The sequence below is a fragment of the Thermobia domestica genome, chromosome 12 (genome assembly GCF_964235325.1).
Source record: "Thermobia domestica chromosome 12, izTheDome1.hap1.1, whole genome shotgun sequence".
Taxonomy (NCBI): domain Eukaryota; kingdom Metazoa; phylum Arthropoda; class Insecta; order Zygentoma; family Lepismatidae; genus Thermobia; species Thermobia domestica.
In genome coordinates this window covers 183,385,332-183,412,509 of record NC_137465.1, presented here as the reverse complement: position 1 = coordinate 183,412,509, position 27,178 = coordinate 183,385,332, and the positions used below count along the sequence as shown (strand labels likewise).

General features: G+C 35.8%; 1 protein-coding gene across 1 annotated transcript in view; it reads right to left on the bottom strand.

The window, feature by feature from the left end:
- Window positions 1-27,178, bottom strand: part of LOC145665826 (uncharacterized) — a 50,683-nt gene that overhangs the window by 16,903 nt on the left and 6,602 nt on the right. The window contains exon 2 of the mRNA XM_081732943.1: window positions 349-767. Within this exon, the coding sequence (XP_081589069.1) occupies window positions 391-767 (377 nt within the window). The 3' untranslated portion in view covers window positions 349-390. The remainder of the gene's footprint in view (window positions 1-348; window positions 768-27,178) is intronic.

Here is a 27,178-nt window from a genome sequence, read left to right as displayed (position 1 = left end):
GTCTGGTTTACTTCTTTTATTTATATTTCTTTTTCTTAATTCATTGCTCATATGTTTGTCTGGTTTTCTTATTGTGGGAAGTAGTTCAGAAAAGTTCTCTTTTAACCTTAAGAAAAAAAAAGTATTCTCTTTTTCCAGATGGTCGTTTGCGAGAAAAGAAGGACAATTGTAGGAAATTGAAGCACGTGTGTTGTGGCTAAAGGTCAAGGTGAGAAATGCCCCCAAAGAAAGTAAAGTCAACATGTTTGAGATGAGAAGAAAAGAAAGTACTGGATGAAAAAGTATTTTTTTTCTCTTTTCCCAGGACTGGAAGTAGAAGATGAAAGAAAAGATTGGGGTCATATTTACCTGATGATTAACTTTTCTTTCCTGTCTGTGTGAGTAGTTCCTTTATTCCGTTGTCTGCTGATGACCTCGATAAGCTAATGACGCCCCAGCCGATGCAGTGGCCGCCGCATCCTCACTGTCTTCCCGCGCTAGATCAAATGACCTATGACCGTGGTGACCTGAAGAAGCGTGGTAAACGTAGTGACCACCGCCATGATCGTCGTCTTTGTGGGTTAGAGACTTGATGGCTGCCACAGCTGCCAGGACAAGAGCCATCAAAGAGACGCCAAGACCCTTCATCGCCATAGCGCCCACGCCAGCTATGCCCATCGCTGCCATCATTCCCTTCATCATCATCGCCATTGCCATCATACCACCGCCGCCTTTGTCTCCCTTTCCGCCACCGCCGCCGTAACCGCCGCCTTCGCCTCGTCCAGTGGCTGCATAAAGAAAAGAGCAACCAATTAAAAATCATGTAAACAAACAAACGAAAGAAGTAAAAACGTAACTTATAAGGAACCGTTTAAAGACCTTCATATTTACAAATTCCAAAGTCCTTAATTTTTCTCAGGTTTAATGAGACGTTTCGCAAACCTTTTTAAAAGTGAAAACTACTTTTTATTAGACAGAATGGTCAATGGACTTCCTCTTATCCAATTTCAAATTACATAGTTTTATATATACAGGGTGTTTAGGGTGTTTCAAAACCAAACCGACAACGTTTGGGAGGTGATTCCTGACACCAAGATAAGACGAAAAGTATAGACCAACCTGGATGCACACATGATTCCTTTCGAAGTTATAGGCTGCCGAAAACATGAAAAAATAAACTTTAAAGGTTCATAGATCCAATACTATGGGACGTACGGTAGTCGGACCAAAACTTCACTTAGGAACTAATATCTGCGCCATCCAAAAATACGTTTCACAGTCCTAAGGTGCTCGCGCAACAATTTTTATAGACGCAGTTTGGCTACTGATATATTATTTTAAGTACACACGAACTACATCTATAAAAATTGTTGCGGAAGGACCGCAGGATTCTGAAACATGGATATTTAGATAGGGTGAAGTTTTGACCCAAGTACGACAGGCCCTTTTCTATATTGAAGTTACGGACCTTTAAAGTTCATTTTTCCATGTACTGTAGCGGTATTGCATCGAAAATCTGTGGTTTTGTGCAACAAACTGCGATGCAACACCGGTTAAAAAACACCGATAGCAGTATACTAAAATTTCTGTAGTAGTATTACTTAAAATTCCTTTAATTCTTTATTGGTAGGAATACACATGAGTTTTTTTTTTAATTTAAGAAAGATTTTTTTTTAAAATAATAATAACACGGCTGTATAAGTTGTTGGAATTCTAAATAATCTTTTAGAAATAATCTTTTAACTTACTACCTGGGTAGATTGTATAATGCAGTCTATTACTTTCAAATGTCTGTACCTGCTTTAGAATATATATATAGCGTGTAATATGCAATTCACTTGAATTTTCTGTTTTGTTTTCTGTCTTTCTCTTTCTTTCTTTCTTTCTCCCTCTCTTTTCGACGTACATTCAATCTAAGAGGACGACAAGGACACACACCTTGTGAACTACTTGTGGTTTGCGGACCACCGTATGAGAATTACTTCTGTAATAGGATTCTCTACCCGTAGCTTAGCTATTGTAGGTTCGAGTCCCAATGAAGACAATGGGCGTTTCAAATATCCTCGATATTTCTCTGTTGAGGTCTCTCACAAGACCAGTAGTAATTTAAAGTAACATATAAGAAAGAGTTGTAACTAAGGAAGAAGGAAGCTATAAACTAACAAAAAAAAAAAAAAAAAATATGTCCGAAGAAAGAAAAATATGTGTTCTGAGACGTTCGTCTAGGAATTTTGAGGCGCAATCATTCCTAGGTTTAACTGATACTGTAAAGTAAATTCCGTTTTACTTGTCCACGATGTTTATCTGTTATTTGGTAGTCGGAGTTTAGTAACCATTTTAAGCACCGAGGCTATATGGGATATGGATCTACAGTTTATGATAGAATCCAAACCAACACAATGCGTTCAAATATAAGTCTCTTATACCTTTGACGTTTGACCCGTGCACTAAAGCCGAGCGAGCTAAACACTAAACCAACGAGTCGGGCTTTCTTTCTATCTTTTTTTTATAATGACCAAAAGAATGAAAGAAAGAAGAGTGACAAGTAATATTAAGAGATTAAAAGAAACTCGTGAATAACCAAGGAAACTGAGGATCGTTCAATAATCCAGTTAGTTAAAAGAAAAGGAGAGGAAAGGAAATCTTTGAGTTTAACCTCCCACTAGTATGCGCTTTAGGCTAAGGGAGACGATGATTAAAGCAAGTGAATGACGATGCGAGAATTGGTGGAATGAGAAAGTGGGAGGAAACGGTAGCAACCCGAGAAAACCCACGGACACAAAATGTTGTCCACCACAAACTTACTTGGCCGGGGGATCGAACCAGGAGCGTCATTTCAGACTTCACTTGAGGGGGGCAAGAGCACCACCGACATATGACTTTCACGTTTTGTACTAGTATATTAGTAGACAATCGATTAAAGTATATGTATTCCTGAAACTCTTGGGGGGGTGCAATTTCCCTCTCCTGCCCTCCCTAAATGACGTCCCTGGATCGAACCAAGGACCCCACGTACCACAGATAAGCGCTCTACCACTGAGTCACCATGCACCCTAGTTACTTAAAAGGAAATGTTAATATAAGTAACACGATATACCGGGTTCGAGCTCCGATGTGATACCGAAGGTATTACATTGGTTCAAGTACCACACCAATACGATATTAAAACGGATATGTAATATATTCTTATTAAAGTGTATCCGGTAACTGCTCAGTGAAACCTTCGATGATCTGATCTCCAAATATTTTTAGATATAGATACCACAGAAGATAATATATTTTTGACACTCACATACTAACTCATTCAATTTCTCCTCATTCCATATTGTTACTTTTCAGTATCTGCAAACAATAAAATTGGATATTTTAAAATTTGGCACCAAAAATATAGGAGACTTTTAATAAGTAAACGAAGAACCGAAAATCTACTCCAAAAAAAAAGGACCACTGAACTTTATTACTTTTTCTAGCATTTCGTACTTAATTATCAGGTCTTTGTTCAACGTTGATTAATATAAATTTATATTTATGAAAGTTAGGTGACGAGAGAGAGCCAGATACTATCAACTATACTCTAGAGATTCAAAAACATGTATTCTCTTCTCTCTAATGCCAAGATGACGAATCTTTAGTGCATGTGAGTCGTGGATTTTATTCCCAGCATGAGAGCAACGAGTACATTTGTTCGAGATCCGACTTTGAACTATTGATCTTGCTGTATATAACATCCCTGTTAAAATATATTAATATCAATTCAAAAAGTCAATCAATAAAGTGAAATATCTTTTCAATATACAGCACGAGCACAGAAACAGTACCTGATTTTAAAGTGCCATATAAGTAACATTTAATTGACTATTTACATGAAATTTTGTACAGAGCTCAGTAAACTCAGAGTATTTTCCCATCTATCTTTTCAGAATCCTAGTTCAGACCAGAGTAGCTAGAGGGCAGGAACATTGAAAATGGCGCTCACCCCACAGCAACGAAGCTGGTGCGTTTTACAATTTGCAAAAACAAGCAGTTTTGTGAGAGTGTAGCGTGATTTCAAACGGCAATTTAATGCTGATCCACCCACATACAAATCCATTGTGAAGTGGCATAGAACGTTTATTGAGACGGGTGCATTTGTGATCAAAGAAAAGGACATTCAGGGCGATGTCCAGTCTCCGAGGAAACTGTGGAGCGCGTAAGAGCAGCCTTCGTAGACAGCCCACAGAAGTCTACAACACGTAAAGCTAGCAGAGAGTTGCAGATGCCACAAACAACAGTAAGCAAGATCTTACGCAAGCGTTTGCGGTGTTACCCGTACCGACTGCAGTTGGTTCAGAAGTTATACCCACAAGACAAGGTAAAGCGCCGTGAGTTCTGTGAGGTTATGCAAAATTTCATGGAGGACGACGAAAACTTTCTGACGAAGATCATTTTCAGCGATGAGGCGACATTTCACTTCTCTGTGGAAAGGTGAATAGACACAATGTAAGGATATGGGGAACCCAGAATCCTCATGCAACTGTAAATGTGGAACGTGACTCACCGAAAATCAGTGTTTTTTGTGCAGTATGAGAGCGTCGGGTGCACGGTCCGTTCTTCTTTCAGGAACAAACAATTACAGGTGAAAGTTACTTACAAGGGACATCACCCAATTGTCCGGCTCCGATTTCAATGAAATTTTTGTTGCTGATAGAGGACATGCATTCATTACTTGTGATGACAGAAATTTTTGCCATGGTGCATGTTTTCTATTTTTCAATAATTTTTAAATGTTGTGATGTGGTTAATAGAGATTACTGCAGAAGTCCCTTACTACCCTTTGTAAACGGAGTGTTAATGAAAGAACAACCATGTAGATACGTATAGGGCCTAGGGGAAAGTCGTATGGTACGTATCACCTTGACGGCAGCCATCTTGAAATCCGCCATTTTGAATTAAGGTCAAGTTTTTTAAATGGGAATAGGGTAATGTGATACATAATTTCGGGCTAGAATTTAATCAGAAAGACAGTGGTGAAGTTAGTTTTAAGATGCGCCCATTTGGTGAAAAGTTACCGACATATTAACTGTTTATACTTACTATGTGCGTAAGTCCCTTACCTCCGCTTCTAACCCGCGTATTAATGATAATAAGTGGATAATGGTTTCGGTAATACATATTATGCCTAGGGGGAAGTCGTATGGTACGTATGACTTTGACGGCAGCCATCTTGAAATCCGCCATTTTGAATTAAAGTGAAGTTTTGAAAACTGAAAACCATAGCATGTGGCACCAAATTTTAATAGTAAAATTTCCCCAAAAGCCAATGGTATGCTTATTTTTGTTCTATAGTTAACCAGTATGAATTTATGACTCTTCTAATGTGCACGAAACGTCCATTATTCGATCTTTCAAATTGGCAACACTCCTAATTTTCATCGCATGTTTTAAGATTCCAACTGGCACTTTGCAATTGTTTCCATGGTTCATGTTTTCTAAATTTATTAAATTTTTTTTAAGAGTTGCGATTTGTTAGTTCATGAATAGTGTTGGGATAAGCATCCAGCAATCTTTCCGAATTTTAAAGACTTGCCATGTAATTATTAATTTCATAGGCAATGTAATTGTTTATTTCCTATACATGCCCTTCAAAAACTCGTTTACTGTCATGAATCATCGCAGAACGAAAGAACTCCAACTTTGCATTCAAGTAATACCGGAGACGTAGTTTGTAATGGGTAGTAAATGAGACGAGAAATAAGTTGAAAATTCACTTCAAAAAAGGAAACAAAATATGATTATTGTGAAAACCAATGTTTTTTGTTTTGTTTTATATTTATTTGTTTATTGTATATTTATTTATTTATTTATTTATTTTCTATGACAATAGTTTAGCTAGCCAGACAAAAAAGTCATTCTTTTTCTAGCGATTGTTGTCGATGGTTCATGTTTGTAAGGTTTATAATCAGTATCGGTCGGGAACTTGATTAAATTATACCTCTTTATAAACAAGTTACCTGTTTTCATATTTTGTTCATGGTACAAACATTGTGTTAAGAACAGTCATATTATGTCTCTTTGATATTTTCTATCATTCCTGCTGTTCCTCTAAAGTTGTAAAATTGTATTTATTTATTTTTTTTTTAAATACTGTTTGTCGTTTGTGCAACATGTAGGCTACATTTCATGATAATTTTGAGTTCGTGTTACACCAATTTCTTATAATTTCATTTGTATTTCTTTACATCGCATAGGTCCATAGGTTCCTCATGTACTCTGGGTTAAAATAAATAATTACACTGCCTAGAAAATTAATAATTACATGGCAAGTCTTCAAAATTCAGAAAGATTGCTGGATGCTTATCCCAACACTATTCATGAACCGACAAATCGCAACTCTTAAAAAAATGTAATAAATTTAGAAAACTTCTGCAGTAATCTCTATTAACCACATCACAACATTTAAAAATTATTGAAAAATAGAAAACATGCACCATGGCAAAAATTTCTGTCATCACAAGTAATGAATATATGTCCTCTATCAGCAACAAAAATTTCATTGAAATCGGAGCCGGACAATTGGGTGATGTCCCTTGTTAGCATTGCTACGTAACTGGTTGATTCCGCAACTTAGTAATGCAGAGATAGACGACTTCGTTCTACAACAACATGGAGCGCCGCCACACTGGTATCGTGCTGTACGCAGGTTTCTAAACGAGAACCTCCCAAACCGATGGATAGTGCAGTTATTAATGAAACATTTTCTTCGTAAATAGAAACAAAATTATAAAGCATTTTCGGAAAACTTGATCCAAAGAAAATAATCCTCAAAAGTAAATTGCGCATTGCAAATTGTTCAATAAGAAATAACTTATGCCATACGTTAGGATTGTTTATAAAATATCAACAAAATCGTATCAGTGGTATTTTACAAAATTGTCACAAAAAATATTAACCCCAAGACCAATCTACCTCTTGTGGATAATATTCTCATAGAAGTGACGAGGGATTTATGCAATTTTACATGAATAATAATGAAAAATTTATTTATGAAAAATGAACAAAATTATATGTCATTTTAAAGAAAATAGTCTGAAAAGAAACTTACTTCCAAGAGGCAATTTTCCGTAAGAAATAATTTACACAACAATAAAGAGTTACTAATGAAATATTTATTTATAAGATATGAACAAGGTTGCCTGAGTCTTTTTTTTTTAAATCATCCGGAATAAAAAAAAAATGGCCTCTAAGAATAACTACCCCTCAATTTTTTTTTTAAGGACATACGAGTTACGCAATATTGTTAGGTTATCAATGAAATAGACATATGTCGGACAGATGGGGGGCCAGCATTTATTACCTAAAATAGTTACTTCCTGGTATATTTTCAGTATCTTTTTAAAACTAAGATTAATTTTGGTTAGGTTACATTAGGACACGTTTAGTTTAGGTTAGGTTAACTTAGGTTAGGTTAGGTTACACACTTCAAGTACCTACGTTACATTAGGATACGTCAGGTTAGGTTAGGTTACACACTTAATGATTTCTCCTGTACACATTCTGTTTTTTCTACCTAATTTTGGCCCCCATCTATCCGACATAACCCACGTAATATTTATTTGTGACATATGAAGAAAATCGTCTAAGTCACTTTTGAAAAAAATCGTCCGAAGAAACTAACTCCCAAAATAAAGTACTCCTCGCAATCAGCGCAAATGAATTATGTCAAATTTTCAGGTTATTCACCCCAAGGATAAAGTCCTAGCGTATTTCTTTTTCAGGACAAATGAGTTATGTCATATTCAAAGGCGCCCATGTTGTGGTTTCCAAGGGGGGGCAAGTATAAGCAACGTTTCAAATTTTGCTGTAACTAATGTAAAAATTCTATTAGGTTTTCGATATTCTCAGGTACAATTTCCTCTTAGGGGGCGAGCGGCCCACCTTGTTCCCCTGTTGGTCGCCCTTGGTCATATTGTCAATTATTAATGAAATATCTTTTATTAATTGTGACCAAAGTCGCCTAAGTCATTTCTGAGAAAATCGTCCGAGAAGAAACTCATCCATTAGAGTAAACTATCCTTTCTCGTTTTTCAAAGAGGAACGACTTATTCTGCAGTATGTTGTTCTTATAAAAAAATATATTTAAAAATGAAAATGAAATTTTTAAGGTTTTCGGCCCACGGTTATGCCGGCTAGGCTAAAGGAGATGATGATAATGAGAAATGAAGGAAATGGTGGAATGAATAAATGAAAGGAAACGAGAGAACCCCGAGAAAACAAACGCACATGGTGTTTGTCCACCACTAGGCACGAGCTGGTATTGAAGCAGGGACCCCACGCACCAAAGGTGAACGCTCTACCAGTGAACCCAAATCAGGAACTCCAAGTCTGACCCGAGAAATCAAATCCTGGCAATGCATATCTACTTGTCGTTCAACAGGGCCAAGAGGTATCGTGCATGTGTCCATCCTCCACCTCCTTCACCCAAGGCGACGTATTACTCAGTCATCCCCGATAGAGATGACAGAGTGCCAATAGCCGGCTTACTTCATATTACGGAAGAGATAGACCGTACAATATCGGTACCAATAGATGATGTAGTCTATCTGCTCTAGGCAGATGTTCCCATTTTGGAGGCACCCAATCGCACTCCCCTGGTAGGCACTGCAACAGAACACCTCACAACCATCAAAGATATCGCGGTGAGGCACCATTTATACTTCTGGGCTCAATGATCGATGTTAATGACCCGTTTAGGACCTTAGTATCTAGTACACTAACACCTTACCTCGTCCGGTAGATAATCTCATCAACACACCACTTATATCCATTACTCTGCGTGTACAAGCTCTATGAGGAAGAGCCAAGTACATGAAGTGACGTTTTAATTCTTTTAAGACCTGCTGATGTTAATTCAAATGAGGAGCATTAGACAGATGACCAGTACATTTGGGCTGAAGTCCTATCTCATTTCTCACAGGCTTGGGTCAGTCCATGGTGGGGTTTGTTACAGTGTACACCACGTGAAGGAGATTGGTTTATCAGAGTGTGAACAACGTAAACATTAACATTTTAACACTTAACAATGGAAGTTCCCCTGACAACGTTTCCCCGTAACAATTTTCCGCATATGTCTGTTTATCATTCCCTACCCAAAAGCTATGACGTAATTCCAGTCTCCTCTCAACAATACATTTACCCTTACTCTTCATTCCCCGCTCAAAATCTTTAGTGTTCTGTCTCCAGTTTCCTCCCAACAATGAATTTACCTTTACTCTCCATTCTCCACTCATAAACTTTAGTGTTCCGCCTCCAGTTTTCTCTCAACAATGTATTTATCTTTACCCTACATTTCCCACTCAAATACTTTAGTGTTGCAATGACCATTGATTTTTATTATATTTAAGTTTTTCTAATGGTGTTACATTTTCTCAATTAATATTGAAACCGGAAGTGGTAGTAGATTTCTACCACTTTCGATTTTAGTACAAAGATTAGAGTGGAGATGAAATGTATTCTTGGGATGCTTAATTGATTGCAGGAAATATCTCGCTATCTATTACCGTTTATGCTCTCTAGTACATAATGCTAAAACCAGAAATGGCTGATTTCTGCCATTCTCACCAGGTGGATTATCACCATTAATGAACTCGCGAACGCTATATATCCTGGTCAAAATAGATAATCCATCAAGTAGCACTTGATACTTTGTGTCTCCCAAACAGACACACCGAGAAAATGTGTAAAGAATTTTGTAAACCAAACACATAGAAGTGAAAGCAAGTACATACTTATTAATTTGTTACTAGCAAATATAAAATATAATTTTGGAGACAGAGAATACGTTCTCAAATATACTTAAAAGTAGGTTCTGAAAACCGGACAAATATTTATCAAGCTGATAATTTGCTGGACAGATTGCAATATAGAATATTCATTCATTCTATTTTCCTTTCAGTTTTCCGCAAAAGGTTCCGCTACCTCTTCAGTACTGACATTTGAATGCTAAGGATTAAATAGGCTTCCAATGGTCTAAGGGATTTTTACATTAAGTTATTTGAAGCTATGATGTCCAACTTAAAGCATACTACAGGCCAGGATATTATAAAAAACTATACTTGGATGGAGGAGAGAGAATTTTCTGTTTTCCTTCCCTTTGAGGACACAGTTAGCTGAATGCTCGTAAGTAATTCCTTTTTGTATAATAGGATCGAGCTACGGGCGTGGAGAGAGTATGTGGGGAACTATCATGCTCAGACCATCTTTACCGGAGATTGCCATATGTACCTTATTTTAGAGAGGTTGGATGAGTTTGTAAGTTGGAATGGAATGAAGGTAAAACGAGAAAATATTCCAGAAGATCGAACTCGATCCATCCAGTTTATAGACAAACGCCTTCCCAAGTACACAGTGTTGCCACAGTCCAAGCTCTGGAGTGGGCTGAAAAATAGTACCAAATTGAAACAAAAAGGGCTGAATTCATTATCCTATACCAGTGTGGTACATGGCTCTATAACACGAAACTAAAAGAGCTTAAGTTCTAGAACACTCGCCCCCTCTTCCAAGAGTTCAAATAAAGAAAGTGTTCTTTTTACAAATTACTTTTTAAAAATATCCAAGAGGATCCCGAACAACCATGGACAGTAGCGTACCCAGGAATTTATTTCGGGGGGTTCCAAACTAAATATGAAGGTATTTTATATTAAAATTCCTACAATTGCCCCTAAAATTAGGCTAAATTTTAAAAAAGTCGAAATTTCGGGGGGTCCGGACCCCCAGGTCCCCCCCTGCGTACGTCCCTGACCATGGAAGTAGATGAAACTTTTCCCGCACGTAGAAAGTATAACAGAAGCCGCAAATTAAAGAGGAAAACAATTATCATCTTCGATATACATTGTAAGGAAACCAAACGTGCCTCTATTTCAAAGTAACCAATATACCAAAATCGTGTTATGGCCATATATGAAAAATACATAAAAGTAGGAACAAATCAATCATCTCCGAGTTCGCGTGTAAACAGTATATTATAATAAAATATTAAAATATAAAGTATTGGAGTTATTCTCTCTTATTTCACGACCGAAGGAGGATAATATAATGTAAGAAGAATAAGGTAAGTAAATTGATAATTGTAAAAAATGTAAAACCGGTCCAGAGTCCTAAAACCTTCCCTGAAAGACATTGCAAGAAAGAGATGTAGGGAGAGTCTTACTGACATTTTTGAAAATGTGACAAGTATTTGTTAAGTGGTGCTGAACTGGGTAGAATTGTACCAACATTTTCACAGAAGGGGCTGAAAATGCCAGTGTGGTACCAACGGGCCGTTGAATGACAAGAATTGCTGAATTTGGTACAATTGTACCAAGTGTGGCAACAGTGCAAGTACATCCCCACGCCTCTGATAAGAACGGTAGTGCGGGATGAAAATGTTTTGGGAAACTAGCTCCATGCCTTCCCTACCTGTACCAATTCCTTTTCCTATTTGAATTACCATATCACATTGGGTGCTACCCAGGCCGTAGCCAGCCCTAAAACTTAGGGGGGGCCCGGCTGAAGTTAGGGGGGGCCCGATCCAACCATATGATAGTTCATCACCATATTATAGTTCTTTTGCAAGCCTACTGTAAAACTTTTAGGGGGCCAGCAAAAATTTAGGGGGGGCGGCCCCCCCTAGACCCCCTGGATACGGGCCTGGTGCTACCTGAAAATAATTTTGCAGCACCGACAATCACAGGAAGCGGATACAGTATCTACGTTTCGAATTCAGATTTACTGTAATGTATCTTTAACTGACTGATTTCATAGTCTATAAAGTTCAGTTAGTTTCCTAGATGTCAGAGTGTGCAGAGTTTTAAGTTTTAAAATTAGGATGCAACAGTAAAACAAACGACTATCTCTCTATTACTAAATCTGTATGGTTTTTAATAATGAACTTTTTTAAAGCAATTGTCAAGGTGATACTTTTAAAGATTACTATTGTAGTTTTAAACCACACTTTTGTTGTTAATAGGTTAAATTGAATTATACATATTAATAAGTAGTTGGAGTAAAGTTACGTGAATAGGAAGATAATTGGTGACCAGAAATTGTGAATGGAAAATGAATGTTACCAACAATTCAATGAAAGGTAAAATTAATTGCTTATTATATATAAAAAGAAGCAGAATCAAAATAAAAGCAACAGACATAGGTTCACTCTAATTGTAAAATAAATTTGCATATTGCCAAAAACGAGAAAACAGCAGCCATGTATTTCGGTATTCCAAATTCTGTAAGAATGTTGTACAATGTTTCCCTCCTATAACCGAGTCACAGACCTGTCTAAAATCAATAAATAATAGATGTATCGGGGTATTGTATTCCCATTTCTTTTCGAGTGTTTGTCGAATGGGTAAATATCTGGTCCATAGTTGAGCGATTTGCCCTAAATTCGCATTGATAATCTCCAATATTTTCATCTACATATAGGATCGATCTTGCTAATAGGATGTTTGAGAGGATTTTATAAGAAGTCGATAAAAGAGAGATGCTTCGATAACATAGTCACACACAAAATAAAAGTTCTGTGAAACGAATCCTAGGATATGAATTCGACGCATTTTGTTACACACAATCAAAATTTCGAAACCTCAGGACGATCGATCTTGTCATTTCTTTTATGGGCCAAAACTTTAGCGATTTTAGATAAGAGGATACACGTAACTCAACCATACCAAAAAAAAAAAAAAAAAAGTTCTGTGCAACGTACTCCAGGATATGAATTCGACGCATTTTGTTAATCCAAATTTCGAAACCCCAGGACGATTGACCGTGTCAATTTTCTTTTATGGGCTAAAAAGTACGTGCTGTCTTACGTACCAAAATTCGCTAAAGCTTTTTACGCTGTAGCCATAATCTGTGCATTTTCCTTTTATGAGTCTTCATCCTGACGAAATTAAAATACCGCTAATTTTACAGTAATTATGTATCTTCCAATAGATAAAAGATAATTGAAATATGGAACAAGAGCGCCTTAGAAAATATTATTTTGCGTGAGGTACCGTTATCACAAGTCACCTAGTGGCTTTCCGTTTTCAGCTGTTTAGAAACGCGAAAATAAATGCCGATTTTCAAAATGGCTCGAAATCGAAAGCAGATAAGTGAGTCGTGATAACGGTTTCTCATGTAAAATAATATTGTCTAGGGCGCTCTTGTTCCACATTTCGATTATCTTTTATCTATTTGAAGATATTACATAATTACTGTAAAATTAGCGGTATTTTAATTTCGCCGGGATGAAGACTCTTAAATACGCTAATTTTTTTCCTCCTCGCAATGTCTAGCAAAACTAGTAAATCATTTATTGGACTTAGGAAATAACACCTTCTGCAGCCCGTCTATTTCTGTTAAGAATTATTTTTTTTAAAACTAATATCTTAAAATAATTTATTGACGTATTGACATCAAATAACTCAATCGTTATGAGGGTTATCTTCCACCTTCCACGTCATTCAATGGCATTAAGGGGAAAAAACAAACTTAGTTATCGCCCGACTTAAAACGTAGTCCCTCTACCGAACAGGCAGTTCAGTTGTTTGAGCGGTTACAACAGTCATTTCCAACCAGGCCCGTATCCACGGGGGGGGGGCAAGAGGGGGCCGGGCCTCCGTAAATTTTGGCTGGCCCCAATAAAATTTCACGGTAGGCTTGCAAATGAACTATAATATGGTGATGAAGTATAATATGATTGGGTCGGGCCCCCCCTAACTTCTACCGGGCCCCCCCTAAATGTTTGGGCTGGCTACGGGCCTGTTTCCAACTAAATTCTCTATGTTAATAATTGGCAAGAAAATTCCGCCCACTAATAACTTACTGAAGAGAGAATAAAGTGACACTATTTTGTCAGAAGTTTGTAAATGTAATTAACGTGTATTCCATATCAATTAATAAATGCACTACTACAGTAGTTGCCAAATTTCTGATCTACCTTATCGTTTTTAAATCCTACTGTGAGCTACCAACCAAAAGAGGGTTGGTAGAAGAGGTCAATCACTTTGTTGTAATCAAACGTTGTACATGATCTTTCTACGTGTGAAAGAAAGAAAGTACTTTAACAAATCTTGCCCAAGCGAAGAACGCAAATGATTTTTGATTACTTTTAATAATTGAGAAAATTCGTTCAAAAGATTGCGTACACGAAAAAGAAAACTTATTTATATGCTTTATACAACGATGAACATAATGGACCATATAGATTTAGAGTTCTTTCGTGGGTAAGTAGTTAGCGTACACGCTTTTTGGCGTAGGAGATTACAACGACTCACCAAAGGTCGTCGTCAACCTGGTTCGGCTAATGATATAAGTAAATCTTGAGTGGTAATAATTCTTTACACATAAAAATATCTTCAATAATTATATACACTATTATTCTCACCTTTTCTATCGAAATTACAAGTCGATGATCGGTATTAAATGGTTTATTAGTTGATACTCTTTTAACGTATTTTCACTCAAACTGTCTTGCAAACATACATGTTGATTAGGTATCTATAAACAACTACATAGCAACGAATTAGACAATAATGTATATTTCTTTACATATATTAAAAACATTCTTCTTTTGTTATTTTTAAATTAACATTATATCAAGTATAGTGCTTGAGTATGAGCACTTTCTGCCCAAGGTACAGGTAATTATTAAACGATACAAAGTATCTCGTTGTATAAAAATGTCGCCCGACGATGGGACTGAATATAAAAGTTACAAGCGAGCTTAGCTTTTATATTTAAGAACCACTGGTCCGTTTACAATAATGATGTTACATTACTTATGTCCTTTACATTTTGATCGCCCCTCGTATATATATATATATATCTTCATCAAGCTTCATATATATAAATACATTTATAATAAATCTTTTATTCCATTATCATTTATCTTATATTACAAAAACGTCGTCGCTTAATAATATAATTACTGAAGGGTGCGCAGTCAAAATCGTAAGAGGCAAATTACCTTTTAAAAACATAAATCACAATGATTAGCATTTTCAATCATTATTAAAACGGTGATGTTAAGAAAAATAATATTTGATCTTTCCAGGGCGCATTATATGATAACTACGTTAGATGATGTTTTAAAATATACATTGTATCCATAAGGCATCAGAATATAGAAGAATCTTATTCGGGTAAGTAGCGCATAAAGACAGTCGTCGGATAAATGGCTTAATAGAATGAACCTTATTCTTAACATAATCTTTGACAACAAATTCTCAACACAAATCCATATAATATAAATAACCTTTGCCTTTAATCAATTATAAATCGAATTATAATTCTTCACATTAACAAGAGAGAATTAAAAATCATTTGAAAATTATCATTGGTTAATGAGAATTAAAGAAAATTAAATTAAGTAAAAATCAGAAATTAAACGTAACCTATGTTCGGACGAACAAAAGAAAGAAAATAAATCTATTTTTACACAAACATATTCATAAGAATCAGTAGCTGATATGGGTTTAACTCTTACTTCATCAACTGCAGTCAGTTTACATTCGTACTTGCATATGATTCTAATAAAGTACATTGTACTGCACAATCGTGATTAGTTTCCGCATTATTTTGTACATGAATTGCGTCATGACTTTGATTTTGATACGAAGTGCCATCTCTTGAACCACGATTATGTCTATACATAGGATTTATAACATTTCTAGAATTTCGCCATGTATTTCGACTGTTTTTGTGTCTATTTTGGTTATATGGTCTAACATAAGGATTGCCACGGTTGATTAGGTTAGGTGGATTCCCAACATATCTTTGCCTATTTTGCTCGTTCGGATTGCTTAAATTCACTCGATTTAGATTGTGTTCCGTATCGTTCGCATTACGGATATTTAGATTACGAACAGGTACAAAGTGATCTGAATTGTTTTTAATTTTGCCTACTCCTGCTTGATGATTCTGAGCGTGGTATTGAGTTTCATAACATTGTACAATCATTAATAAGTGATTAAAACTCATACACTGGGTAGAAAACAGAATCTGTTGTAGTTTAAACTGTAGCAAATTTCGAATTGATGCAATTACTCTAGATTCCGATTGCAACGGATTTACGACTTTTAATTCGTTATATGTATTTACAACAAAATCAACAACAGATTTGTGCAAACGAGGATTGAAAGGTTGATTTCTAATCGTGGCATCTCTGTTTGCAAGCAAAAAGTCATTTTCGTAATTTGCAATCAGCGCAGCTTTAAATTCCTCATATGTATTGACGTGATCTCGTACTGCTTTAAACCATAAAGAACATGGTGGGAGTAATAAATGCGGGATTAGTTTCATATATTGCGATTTATCTATACACATTATATTGCACTCATCCTGAAATTTTTCTAGGAAAGAGGTAGCATTTTCGTTACATTTACCACTGAACTTACTCATAGCACGTATTTCACTCATCTTTACACTTAACTTTACCTTTCTTTCACCTTTCCGTGTTCTTGTTGAGTGACAATTCCTACCTACTGCATGATGTGTAGTTCCACCATCTCTTTTACGCCCATCTGTATTCCTTGGATGAATTTCTTCCAAAATAATGTCCTCATCGGATGGGTTACTTGAAGATGAGATAATGTGAGATCCACGTTGATCTGCTACGGGTGAACGCGAGGTCATCTCCTGTGAACAAGGGAACTCCAAATGATCATTAACCATGTTGTTGTGGTATGCGTTGTCCTTAATCTGTAGCATCCTGATTTCCTCTTGTAATGCAGATATCAACTGAGTATTCGCACGTATTTTGGTAGAATTATCCGTGACCTGAATCTTTTGTTGCCGTATAGAAGATTCTATTACTTCCAAATCCTTTTTTACACAGTTGACTTCTTGAATTGTATGGTTGTAATTATCCTGGCAATCTTCTTAGCTTTTCATCGAACTGTGATGTAATGTCAGTCACCGCCTGGATAATAGATTGTTTCGTTTCTTCGGATGTCTGCTCCAATCGTTTACTTAATTCCTCGTACTGTTTACTGGAATCTTCGGATTTCCGCTCCATCGTCTGTTTTAATTCCTCATACTGTTTACTGGAAGTCTGCTTTAAATTTTCCGACATCTGGGCTAAACTTTGTTCCAATCGTTGTTCTTGTCTCTGTAAAGCCATTAAGATTTTGTCTTCTAACGATAACATTTCGGGTACAACAGGAGCTGTATTTTGTTCTTCGTTACCACTGTCACCAGTTTCTTTCTCCATTGCCTCACCGATCATCATTTTTCTTGTGATTATTTTACCACTTCGAAGTATAGTAAAGTTCGTAGTCATGAACCTTATTACAGAAGTAAATTCACCCTTACTTTATACTTCAGGATAAGAATTTACAAAGTTCCCGGGTGAGGTAAACCAAAAATTTTACAACGACTCACCAAAGGTCGTCGTCAACCTGGTTCGGCTAATGATATAAGTAAATCTTGAGTGGTAATAATTGTTTACACATAAAAATATCTTCAATAATTATATACACTATTATTCTCACCTTTTCTATCGAAATTACAAGTCGATGATCGGTATTAAATGGTTTATTAGTTGATACTCTTTTAACGTATTTTCACTCAAACTGTCTTGCAAACATACATGTTGATTAGGTATCTATAAACAACTACATAGCAACGAATTAGACAATAATGTATATTTCTTTACATATATTAAAAACATTCTTCTTTTGTTATTTTTAAATTAACATTATATCAAGTATAGTGCTTGAGTATGAGCACTTTCTACCCAAGGTACAGGTAATTATTAAACGATACAAAGTATCTCGTTGTAAGATCCGGGTTCGATTATCGGAGGGAGCTCATATTGTTCGGATTCCACGTTAATCAGAAGGTCCACGTCTCATATATATCTCTGCTGCTGAAAGGGATAAACTCAAAATCAACTCAACTCAACTCATATAGATTTAATTCGTACAGCACCTGCAATGCATAAAGTAGACACATTTTACCGTTTTCCAGTTTTGCCTTTCCGTTTCTCTTCTTTTTCGTTTTGCTCTTTTTCACTTGTATGATCATTCATACAGATCAGCTTCATTACTTATAATATATTAGTAATTATATTAGTAATATTATTAATATATTACATATTAGTTGATTACAGTCCCTATGATCATGAGCAAATTCAAGCAGTTCCTCTCGAGTGAGCTAGGCTATTGAGACTAGGGTAATTATAGACCAGAATACACGTATCAAATATGTGTGGAGCGCCGGTTACTCATTCCTAAATCTTAATCAAATTTATTAAGAACAATTCAAAGAAACAGGCCTACATATATTTGTGAATTAACACTAAAATAAAAATTTAAACCAAAAACACACGAAACAGAAAACCCGTGTTTTGGTTGGTTACTTCAATAGAATTTATCAGTCATTGATTCCGTCAAAGTATACATCATTGGCGATGATTTTCACTGCTGCCAATGGTGGCGTGTTGTTTGCCACGATTTTGCCACAGTATTTGCATTGCGATCATATTAGATCTCATTATGGTGAAGATTTACACCACCTGGAGTAAAAAGAAGGGTTGCCAGGCACCTATGTCTGTGATCCGCTGGATCAAGTGGTAAGTGTTCTCGCCTTATGGACGACAGAGGTATCATTAGACTCGCTGCTGAAAGAGAATGTTAAGCTCCAAACAAACTTTTTCTTCATTTATTTCATTTTCCGCCTTAAGAACTCTGGGTTCATGGCTTTATCAAGATATACATTATTGCCATACAAGAATTAATAATATAAATATTATACATTCAAAATATATATGTAACAATAATACAAAACTAAAAGTGTATTTACGAAAGTAAAAATGGACACAAAACATCATTAATATCACAATAGCTTAGCAAATTGATGTAATTTCACTTTCTCATTGATATAATTGATACATAATATATAATTGGAGTTCTTTATATCACCTCCTGTTATATTAATGTTCTGTTTTTTGCTATGCTACGCGACTAAAGAACTGCATTTAATATATTTAAGAAAAATAAATGAAATATTTCAGTTTTACGTTCCACGAAGAAGAGACATTAACATTTACGAAGAAGAGACCCTATCAAAGTTTAAAACCCCAGCTCTCCCAAGGGAGAGAAGAGTTTTAAAATTTGCATGATGCGCATCAGCTTATAGTTGAGGTGAGAAAGATGTGTTACAGTTGATATTTTGTAACGTGGCTCAGTGGTAAAGCATTCACCTCTGGTGCTTGGGATCTCCGGTTAGATTCCAGCTCGCGCGAAGTGGTCTTTGCGTATTTCTCATTAGATATGAAATGTATTTTTCAGTTTTAAGTCAGCTAGGCTAAAGGAGACGGTGGTGATGAGAAAAGAACGCAATAGTGGAGTGAATGAAGTGAGAAGAAACGGGAGAATCCCGAGAAAACCTACACACACGGTGTTTGTCCATCACAAAGTCCACTTGGAGCGAGCAGGGATCGAACCAGGACCCAGTGCACAAGAGGTAAAGGCTCTACCACTGAGTCATCACGTATATCTTAATAAAATTAGCCAATACAAACTCATTAAAACAAATTAATAAGCGGTCTAGTACTATCTAATGTCAAACGAGCAAAAACAGGAATCCACTAAAATAGCTAACGGTTAAAGTCAGAGGATACGAAATGAAACGTTCAGATATAATTTAAATTTTGAGAAAAAACTAAAATACTCCTAAAATACCTTTGGGGAGAAATGTCTAATGAATACTCAAAAATATGGTTACGGAATAGAAGCAGTAACTGTGTTTGGGACCCGTTTGTATTGTATGCATCTTATTTATAAATATAAGAGATCTGATTGTTATAATATTGTCATCTGACAACCCTCAACTTATGAGTCGATTTTGTATAAATATTCACAATTATGATATAAGATAAATCAGAGAGAACAATACCGTGGCGAACAATACAAAAATCGAGTCGTGGCAAACAACACGTAATCCTGCCAATATGAAAGACTTTATTGATTATGAATATCTCAATAGTCATAGATATATTTCGTGAGTGGCATCGAATTTCTGTTGCATATTGTGTAAGTGTTTTAGCTAATTTGGCGACCTGCCATGCAATACATCTTTCTTAAGCGTAGTTTGGGACACCAAAATGTTTCTTAAAATTCGAGATGTCCCGGCTAATTTGGGCAGGTGGCAACCGCATTTCAGACCACACAATCCGATTGTTCTCCTACCGAACTGATTTTATAGAGACTAGTAGGTTCTAGGCTAGCAATATATACTTTATCAGTGATTCATTGCATATAAATCAATAATTTAATTGCTGAATTATTGTATCTAAAATAACATTGAAAACATTTCTATTAAAAACTTTTGTTGGGGAGTTGATTTTTTTTTTTTTTTTTTTTTTTGGTGCCTCATCTGCGGACTGCTCGTATTCTATTTACAAGGAAAGACATTTCAACATCGTCTGCCATTCATTTTTCTTGGCAAATCTTGACACACCTGTGAAGTGGCTTACAACTTTCAAATTTCGATTCAAAACCCAAGTCAATCTTTTGTCTTCCGTTTGTTATCGATTGTCTTGAAGGAAAGAAACATCGTTCGTTTCGGTAAACGTAAAGAGATATTTACAAAATAAATATCAGCGGGCAACTCACACACTAGCTCCCACTTTCAAATTTCAATGAAAAATCTAAGTCAATCGTTTGTTATTAATTGTTTCGAAGAAGAAAATAATTAATTTCGTAAAACGTAGAGATATATTTTAAAAAAAATTAACTTAAGTGCGCCGAGCTGCACCCTGTTTCCTCAAATTTCAAATTTCGATTCAAAATATTTTGTTTTCCGTTTTATATTGATTGTTTCGAAGAATAAATCGTTTGTTTGGAAAAGAAGGAACAGAATTTACAGAATTAAGTGAGGGGGGGGGGGGAAGTTTTCCACTTTCAAATTTCGGTTTTCATTAAAATAACAAAATTGTAGATTGGATTTCCAAAGGGTTACAATGATAAAATTTATAATTATTTTGTTATATATTTTGAAATATATTTAATTACAAAACTGGATTTTTATTATATCGTTCGTTATTCCGAATCTGCATATTTACTAATAAATTGAACATCTAGATATAAATAATCTTTGAAACAACGACGAAATCGAGCAAATAAACAAACTATTTCAACCTTTCAGATATGCAGATAACGTAGGAGTTGACGTATTGGATTTCTATTACAGCATAGATTTACTGTAAGGACCATATGTCAAAATGGTCCGTTACAAAGTGTTAAGTTGTTTCGTCAATTTTGATTCCAAAAATCTTTCTGTTTTTTCTTACAAACTTTTTTTCTTCACAACAATCAATATCAAATAAAGAAATACGCGATTGATTTAGGTTTGGATCGAAATTTGAAGAACCAATGTGAAGTTGGCAATACTCCAACTTGATTTTCTAAATACGTTTTTGGAAGGAAACAGTTGTTTCTTCAAAACAATTAATAACAAAAGAAAATAAATGATTACCTTCGCTTTTGAATCAAAATTTTAAACTTGGAGGCAAGTGGAAAGTTTGCTCCCTACTTTGTTTTATAACTATTTCATTACGTGTTTCCGAAAAAACTATTTTTCTTCAACACAATCAGTAACAAATGAAAATCAAAGTATTGATTTGGGTTTTAATCGAAATTTGAAAGTGGGGACAGTGTGTGGTTGGCTTCAACTTTATGTTTTTCGCAACGAACAATTCTTTCTTCAAAATAATCAATAATGACCGATTGATTTTTTTAAAAATCGAGACTTGAAATTTGAGGAACCAGTGTGAAGTAGGGCACAGCCAGATTTAATGTTATAAATTTGGCTTGGGTTTTGAATTGCAATTTGAGAGTAGATGCAGTGTGAAGTTGGACCCTTAACTTTAGTTTATAAATATCACTTTTTGGATTTTCGATAGAAACGTTTTTTTTTCCCTTTAAATCTATAACATACGAAATACAAAATGGCTTTGAATCAAAATTTGGAAGTTGGGAGCTAATGTGAAATTGGCTGTCCAACTTTAATTTGTTAATACCTCTTTTATGTTTTTCGAAACAAACCTATTTTCTTTATGAAGGTATCAATAAGAAACGAAATTCAAACGATTGACTTGGGTTTTCAATCGAAACCTGAAAGTGGAAGGGCAGTATGAAGTTGGGTCCCTAACTTTATTTTGTTAATACTTTTTCGAAACAAACTATTTTTTTCTTTAAACAATAAATAATAAACGAAAACCAATCGGTTGGTTTGGGTTTTGAATCAATATTTCAAAGTATGTTTTGGGGACGGGGACTTCATACATGTGTCTTTGACAACCTCCGTAATCTCTATTTATAACAGAACAAAACTCCTGCTTTTTTTGCCTTGAGTTTGCTTCTGACGTATAAAATATAGTTGTACCTGTTATATATCAGGACCTTGGAGGAGAAAGGGTGAATCCTGAAGTTGGGGTGTTGGGAAATCAAGCAGTTTTGCAGGTACACTCATGTCCAAGATTATTGTCGCATGTCTATAAATATGTTGTTCTAGGAATATAATTTCATAACGAATTCGCCCGGTATTTCTTATAATGTTAGAATGTGTATAACACTGTTCAACAACGAAAATGTAAATTGAACAAAATCAGCTAATTTTTATTGATTTTGTGGTGCTGATCACGAATTTGAAAGTTATTTTCGAATATTAGCTCTACTTTTCGTTTTACAGGCATGTCTAATAATACCGCTTTAAAAATAAATATATTCCCTTCGTTTGGGGTAAAATGTTACACTGATCCGGCAACACTGGAGAAACTATATGAACGCTTGGTCTCATTGTGTTCCTTATCTCAGTAGTGTTCTGCTATTGTTAGAAAAGACATCTTTAGTGCAGTTATCAGCGTTTTGGGTGTGACGTTTGTGTAGTGCAGGGCATAAAAATACAACTACAAGTACGCAAAAATACTGGTATTTCGAATGTATATTTTTAAATAGTTGTCGGAACTATTTCAAGTGACATTTTGAGGATTTCAATAAACAAAAATGCCGCGAAATTGTGTAAACAGTGCGGATAGCTTCTGCTACGTGTGTGGGGAAGTGACATTTTCCTCACAAAAGAAGACTATAACACCACTAATAAGAAAAGCCTATCAATATTATTTTGGTTGTAAAATTGGAGACCAAGATAAATCTTGGGCACCCCACATTGTGTGTAACACTTGTGGCAGCAATCTAAGAAATTGGATTAATGGGAAGGGGCGCTCAATGCCTTTTGCAGTGCCCATGATTTGGAGGGAGCCAAGCGACCACATCAGAGACTATTATTTTTGTATGGTTCCTTCCGTCAAGAAGGGAATTTCCACGAAGAAGAAGCGGGCCTTGATCTATCCTAACATTCCTTCTGCAATGCGCCCTGTTCCACATGGAGAAGGACTACCTATTCCTGACCCACCTAAAGAATACGATCTTTTTTCTGGTGATGTTCAAGAAGTTGAAGCTCCTGAATCAAGTACTTCGAAGGACCCTACGTTTGTTAGATGAACCTCCATGTGAATCACATAGACTTATAGAAGAGGAACTAAGTGATCTAATCAGAGACTTGGACCTCTCGAAAAGCAAAGCCGAAATTTTAGCGTCACGCTTAAAGCAATGGAATTTATTGCAGGAAAAAGTAAATATTTCAGTGTATCGGAATAGGGAGAAGATGTTCACTTCATTTTTTACTATAGAAGACACACTTGTGGCATGTACAGATGTAAATGGTCTCATGAGGGCACTTAAAATTAATTACGAACCTACGGAGTGGAGGCTCTTTATAGATTCGTCCAAGGTGAGTTTAAAGGCAGTGCTTTTACATATTGGAAATGGACTTCCTTCAATTTCTGTAGGTTTCGCAGTTCATATGAAGGAATCTTATGAAAACTTGAAAAGTTTACTTCAAGCCATTAAATATTACGATTTTCACTGGCTCATTTGTGGCGACCTTAAAGTAATAGCACTGTTGCTAGGTATGCAGTTAGGGTATACAAAGTATTGTTGCTTTATATGTGAATGGGACAGTAGAGATCGTGGATCTCATTACCGCAAAAGTGATTGGAGTACCAGAGTAACTCTTCAGCCGGAAGTGAAAAATGTTCAGCATGAACCTCTGGTAGATCGTAACCGAATTTTGCTTCCCCCTCTACATATTAAATTAGGTCTTATGAAAAGTTTTGTTAAGAGCATGAACTAAGAGGATGAGGCCTATAAGTACCTAAGAGGACAATTCCCTCGATTAAGTGATGCCAAAGTTAAAGAGTGTGTTTTGATAGGACCACAGATTAGGCAACTATTCAAAGATCACAAGTTCGACGAAATTCTCCAAGGTGAGGAGAAAGCTGCGTGGGAAAGCTTGAAGAGTGTTTGTTCACAGTTCTTGGAAAGACACCGAGCAACAAATTATAAACAACTGGTAGAAAAGTTGTTATTGTGCTACGAAAATCTTGGTTGCAATATGTCTCTGAAACTCGACTTTCTTCGTTCACATCTAGACTTCTTTCCCGAAGATTGTGGAGCAGTAAGTGACGAACATGGTGAGCGTTTCCATCAAGATATTGCAGCCATGGAGAAGAGATATGAGGGAAAGTGGAGTTCTAACATATTGGCCGACTACTGTTGGGCTATTGTAAGGGATGCTCCAGATGTAACCTACAAAAGGCAAGACGCTCAAAATAAAATAAACATAATCCTGTACAAGGGGTCACTTGGAACTTTTGTCTACATTGCAGTGTAGTTCTTGCACAAAAAGGTATTTGTATATATTTTTCACGTTTTGATGTTAATACTGATTTTTATTACGGAATTGTTAATGTTTAACTTGACCACGGTTACTTTATTTTCTGTATCGCTGTGAAACTGGTATTTGCGCAATTTTGAAAAAGGAAGTACAAGGGTATAGAAAGCTATAGGTTAGGGTACTTCTTAACTCCCCAGCTTATCACATCACAGTGAAATAGATTAAAAATAAAGTGAAATGTAGGTTTTTACAAGGATTTTGCTTAAATGTTCTATAAATATTAATACATTTGTATATATACAGCTACTGTTGTACAAGGGCGTTTTTTTCACAACCTGAGCTAAGAAAATTTTCTATTATCATTTCCTTTCATATTATGCTTAAATGAATGTAAAAATCGCATTTTCAAAGAATTTACATACTTTCGATCAAAATTTGTTGAACAGTGTAATCGGCAAAGACATGTATGTGGCAAGTTTCATGTCAAAAGAGCATTACATAACAACAATAAAACGAAAATAAAATTTTATTGTCCATTTAGCAACATTTTGTTTTATTCATTATAATTTTCGTATTTATAATTCTTTTCCTGTGGAATTTATCACACATATACATAACCTGATCATACACATAGTATCAGTATTAAAATTAACCTGCAAAATCATTATCAAATTATATTCTTACAAGAAGGCAGTTATAGATATGCGACAATAATTTTGAAAATTGGTGTACATTAAGTTAGATAGGGTGAATCTTTGTTTATCTTGAAACTGTGGAAAAATAAGGGTGAACCAGGGAAAAACGCGGTATTTTTGTGTTGTTCAGACCTGTCCGCTGCGAGGAAAACAAAAAAAAGTCGACTTTTCGGGTTCCCCTTTCTATTGGTGCAAACCCTGGGGGATGAGGGAGACATGTCCCCTCCAATCTTGGGACTAGGGGGAATGTCCCCCCAAATTATCCGATTTGAAATGTGTTTTTTTTGGGGGGGAAATGTGTTGATTTGTGTCCGATTGCCACAAAGGAAAGTGAGATGAAATTGATGTCCCCCCCCCCCCCAGAATAAACCTCAAATTTGCCCGTGTCCCAATGTTGAAGACAACTCTGCTCCCAGATTCTCCACAAAATTGTTTTTCAACTTCACAAATATACGCTGGTGAAGAAAACGTTACCTCCGCTTCCTGTTCAGCTAGCTGGTTACAAACAAACCAGCTTTGAGCGGGCTATATGAAGAAGTTTACATGATAGTCGCCTCTTAAAATAATTTGTTTCGTTTTTGGACATAAGAGTTTGAGAGATACATGCTTTTTTTCTCCCAAGAATGAAATTAGAAATATGGTACTATATAATATATTAACGAGAAACAATAACAAAGCCACACTGTTCAACAAACGATACAATGATTAATTATTCATTGGGCGAACAGATATATCTCAATCTTTTTAAAGGACATCTTTTCTCCTTGCATATTCTGCCGAAAGAAATTAAAATACAAATACTTTTATCAAAAGCTCCCTTGCTTTATCTTTTTTTGGTGACTTTTTAGGCTAATTTCGCTAAACGTTTAATATATATACTCAGAACACTGTAAAATCATTTCTTAGTAAACTGATAATTGAATCACACGTTTAAAAAAGCATACTATAATCTTTGAACAGTGCCTGGGCAACATAGTGTGATACTCGCCTGCCTCTGCTCTTTCCGAGCCTCACCAGCTTAAGCTCGATAACAATTTTACCTTTATGGTTACATATGTGTGTTAAAATTTGAAACTCTTGATACAATTGAGATTTGCAGGCAATGGATAACTTTAAGGGGTTAACCCAGAACCCAGACTATGACAGGTATATTACGAGTTTACTATAAACTTTCAAAAATATACATGTAATATCTTCAATTATTTTTGTCACTCAAAAAACTGGAGCTAGCCCCATCTGACCCCGGGGTAGATCCGCCTCTAGGCACCGGCCATAGAGTCGTAAACCCCTGCACTATTCGAGGGCTCAATGACGTATGGAAACCTTTTGATTTTCCTTTGAAAATTTTGCTTCTTTATACAGATAAAAATTAATGGGATACAAGTCAGCTAGTTTTTTAAAAAAATATTTTATACTGGTCTGCTCTCTGAAGTTTAATAAGGCCCACGTCCACCTGAAGTAGCAGTGGGCCTGCTCTGCATTTGTAGGATAGCAGGTTGGGCCAGTCCTTCCTTGTTCCGAAATATGAATAACGTGTTCATACACTCTTGCGGGCAGTGATGGTTTCAGATTTTCTCCGGGCAGAGGGAATGTCAAAAGTAAAAAAGTAATACTGGAAATTGAGGATGATAGAAGATAAGACACCGGGAGGGATTTTGTAGCGCTGGGATAAATTTCCTCCGCTACCACCCTCTGGAGTCACTGTTAGCGCAAGTCTAGAAGTTGCAATTCATACAAATACCCTTAATTAAAAACATACTACG